Here is a 3,814-nt window from a genome sequence, read left to right as displayed (position 1 = left end):
TTTGACATTGATAAGGTATCTCTAATCTGGGTCTGCTGCATAAACATCATCTTGTAAATAATATTTAAGATGGCATCAAATATTTCAAAAACTCATATTCTAGCAATTTATAAGTCTTTACTAAGAGAATCTCAAAAATTTAGTAATTACAACTTTAGGTAAGTGTTGCACAAGTACGAAAAATTACATAACCTAAAATTACTCTCCAGTGAATGATAAGATTGGATAAATATTATTGTATTTCTTTTTATGGTTAATACATTGTTAGAATTCCCTATATTTCAGATCATACGCATTGCGAAGAGTAAGAGATGCCTTCAAAGAGCACAAATCACTTCAAGATCATAAGTTAATAAAAACAGAATATGACTTTGCAAAGGATAACTTGGAAATCATCAAACGACAGGTATTCATTTTTGCATTTACTATGTTTAGTTACTTTAAGTATATATATCAGTAATAATCAATAGCATCTTGGAAGGTTTTTAGTATTTTATTTGATTCAAGTATATGCATGCAGGTATCTGATGCTTATATAGTTATAAGATTAATATTCAGGTGTATTTATAAATCCTTTTAAGTTTTTGCATTGTTTACTCACAGTTATACTAGATGAGCTGTTCCCATGTGGCTTATTCCGCATGAAATCTTAAAAACTTTATTTTATTACATAAATTATAACACGGCTAAACTCACGTGATAACATTCGGTGTAGGCACCGACAGTTACGAACCCGTTGGGGGTCCTTCTTCAGGATGAGTGATTAATCGGGTATACTCGCTATCGCGTTGCGACGGTCACTGTTATCACATAAGTTTAGCCGTGTTATAATTTATGTAGTATAATGTCTCACGAAAGTTTTAATAACTTTATTTTATTGTTCACATTTGTGAAATTTTCAATTACAAATGTCAAAATTCAAATGCACAAATAATAATGCTCTTTGAAATTGAGTAACAATTACCGTTACCATGGCAACTTCGTTTTCTTGATGTAAGTTTGTAGATTTTGTCCCTTTCCCTGATGTTTTTTTTTCCAAAATATTTAATCCCTAAGTTTATAGTATCAAAATATATACCCTAAAGTATGTTGTATGTGTAGGGTTTTTATTAAAAAATATACTGTGATTTCTGATATCCTATGTAACTAAGTTATAAGTGTGAGTTTACGCTTTATTATATTAGTATGTGATATTATTTCAGTGTTTTGTATAAGTTATGGAGATCATTGCCATAAACAATATTATAAAATCAAGAAATTATTAAAAATAGATTTTAATGTTTCACTTTTTAAATATTTTCTTCCAGGTTATTATTGGAGAAATGTATAGCACAGATAAGCTTGTCATAGAAAATCAGCAGTAGACAACACAAACTTGAAAGGGAAAAATCTTTGTTATAGCTGCATACTACAAGTACAATTGAATATACATAAGCAATGCAAATATTTAATTTCTGCTGTATAAGTTTTAATCTAGTGTTGTAAGTAAATATATGAAGTATGTATGTGAAATATATTTATGAAAAGGTTAAATTTCTGTCTAATACTTAAGTATTAAAAGAATATTGGTTGATGGCAAATACCATTTTATTACTGTTTGAAGATTTTGGATTGTATTTTTAGTTAATTGAAAAAAACAATTATAAGTATTCCTTAGTGTTGCCAGTTATATTTTAAATTAGTTTTTATGCTGGCAAGAAGGTTGTAAATATTTTATTATTTTTAATGTTGGCAATATCCAATATAAATTATCTGTTAAAGTAATGAATGTTTTCATTTATTTTTATTTCAATCCCTGTTTTATTTAATAATAGAAAACATTTTCATGAATAGCATTATTGTTATTTAGTTTTATGTAATGTGTTTTTTTTGTGCAGTGTATGAACATTGTACCTGAATCATTCAAATCATTAAAATAGATATAAATGCATATTTTATTCTTTTCACTTTATCAAAGTTAAATTAGTTGTCTCTGGTCAAGCATGTTACCATAAAAACATCCTGCTTGTCTATGTACTCTTAACTTGGTATTCACTGATGTTACAACCTTACAAAAACAGTCGTCTCTTTTTTTAAAGGAAAACCGAAGATAACAATTTATTTTTCTAGGTTTATACGTAGTGAAAGCTAGTGTAAAGATTTCATTTTTTATGTACTTTTACTTAAAAGTGAACAAGTTATCAAAGGATTTGTTCAAATATATTACATATTATACACATGTACATAATATACATAAACATATAAAAATCTACAATTAAGAAGTAACAGAACTGCTATCTTCAAGTGATACAACATTCTTCTCTATTTCAGACGATTTCTTTCTGTTGAAATGTTTTTTCTTTTCTTCTTTCAAGTGATGTTTCTTGTGGATTTTATTTACTTTCTTCTTTTTGTGAGTTCGCTTCTTCTTCTTTGACTTCTCTATTTCTCCTGAACTGACGACTATTGTATGAACTTGAGGTTTTACCCGATTTTCAACTGGAGCCATGTATGTTGCGATAGGTTCCTTTAAAAGGAAATAGAATCCTTTAAAATAAAATAGTATAAAACCAGTTTAACCGCTTACATGAGCCCTTTGCGAGATTTTAAGGGCGCCCCAGTTTTAAGCACTTTTGGGGGTGGGGAGTAAACAGTATTATGTGGAACTATGATTCACAGACCTGTGTCCTTTTTTGTCCAGCGGCCTGGGTGGTTACTCAACAGCGCTCAGGGAATTTGCCCCACAGCGCCCTGAGCGTTTGCTTACCATCGTTCTGGGCATTTGACCAACAGGGTCCTTGGCATTTGAATGTGCAAATGGGCACGCTACCTGTTCTTAACCTATTTTGAATACAGTATAATTATAACTTACTTTAGGCAGTCCGACTCTCCGCAGTATACTGTTGCTGACGTCACTGAAGTATCCGTTTAAGTTGGTATCCTCTACGTACAAGGGCACATCGCTATTGGGCTCTGTTGTGCCGTGCATATGTTTGACTCTGTTATAAATAGACGGAGATTTGAAACTAAAAAGAATTCATACACAACAGTATTACAAATAGTATATTAGTATTATTGTAAAGCTTGTCTGTTGATCGTCATGTCAGAGGGTACTTTTAAAACAACCTAACCTAACACATGTGTTAGGTTAGGTGGATGTTATGTATTGTGTATTCAAGGACCGACATGGTATTAAATTTTTTCTTTCCTCTCTCAATTTCTAATTTACTTACTAATAACGTATAATTAACTATTAATAAAACGCACACATACCGTTTAAAAGATTCGCTGTTTGAATACTGATTTTTAGAAAGGACGATTTCGTGGTCGTGCTCTTTAATGTCTTGACTTAAGCCTTTACGAGTTTGTATATCTTCAGACCTGAAATTTTTAAGGTAACATTAAAATTAAATATTAATTCAAAGCAGCTACAATAAGATCTTATTTTACATTTTTAAACTAACAGTATAGTCTTTCCATTAGGTCCAATGCTGGTTACTCTAGTTTCTTACTTAAGTACAGCTTACCTCCTCTCGATACTGTTCATGCTATTGCCTATGTCGGACTGCGGCTTGTTCCTGTGCACCTTCTGGCTCATCCTCTGCACCACGTTCTCGATGTCCCGCATCCTGCTGCCGATGGCGTCCACCAGCGCCTGTAGGTTCGGGGACTTGCTCTCTTTCTTTTCTGTGTCTTGTTCCTAAAAATAATCTTTATGTTCATATTTTCCAACACAATTGTTTCATTATGGCTTTCATTTTACGGAATGGTTCAGTAAAAATATTTATACGTGCTTACTTTTGCGTTCTCTACGTCCATAGACATTTCGTGTTCA

General features: G+C 31.5%; 2 protein-coding genes across 2 annotated transcripts in view; one reads left to right on the top strand and one right to left on the bottom strand.

The window, feature by feature from the left end:
* On the top strand, window positions 1-1,533 carry LOC106107050 (LYR motif-containing protein 4). The gene is made up of 3 exons (XM_013287733.1): window positions 1-158; window positions 286-406; window positions 1,308-1,533. Exons 1-3 carry the CDS (start codon window positions 70-72, stop codon window positions 1,362-1,364), a joined length of 267 nt encoding a protein of 88 aa, XP_013143187.1. The 5' UTR covers window positions 1-69; the 3' UTR covers window positions 1,365-1,533.
* A 721-nt stretch (window positions 1,534-2,254) lies between these two features.
* LOC106106942 overlaps window positions 2,255-3,814 on the bottom strand; it is a 3,878-nt gene continuing 2,318 nt past the window's right edge. Inside the window, exons 5-9 of the mRNA XM_013287601.1 lie at window positions 3,778-3,814; window positions 3,507-3,679; window positions 3,253-3,360; window positions 2,852-3,005; window positions 2,255-2,506 (exon numbers count right to left, since the gene is read on the bottom strand). Of these exons, the coding sequence (XP_013143055.1) occupies window positions 2,255-2,506; window positions 2,852-3,005; window positions 3,253-3,360; window positions 3,507-3,679; window positions 3,778-3,814 (724 nt within the window). The remainder of the gene's footprint in view (window positions 2,507-2,851; window positions 3,006-3,252; window positions 3,361-3,506; window positions 3,680-3,777) is intronic.

This window comes from Papilio polytes, unplaced genomic scaffold (genome assembly GCF_000836215.1).
Source record: "Papilio polytes unplaced genomic scaffold, Ppol_1.0 DF822067.1, whole genome shotgun sequence".
NCBI lineage: Eukaryota > Metazoa > Arthropoda > Insecta > Lepidoptera > Papilionidae > Papilio > Papilio polytes.
Note: the sequence above shows the minus strand (reverse complement) of the source record. Positions and strands in the feature narration are given on the sequence as shown.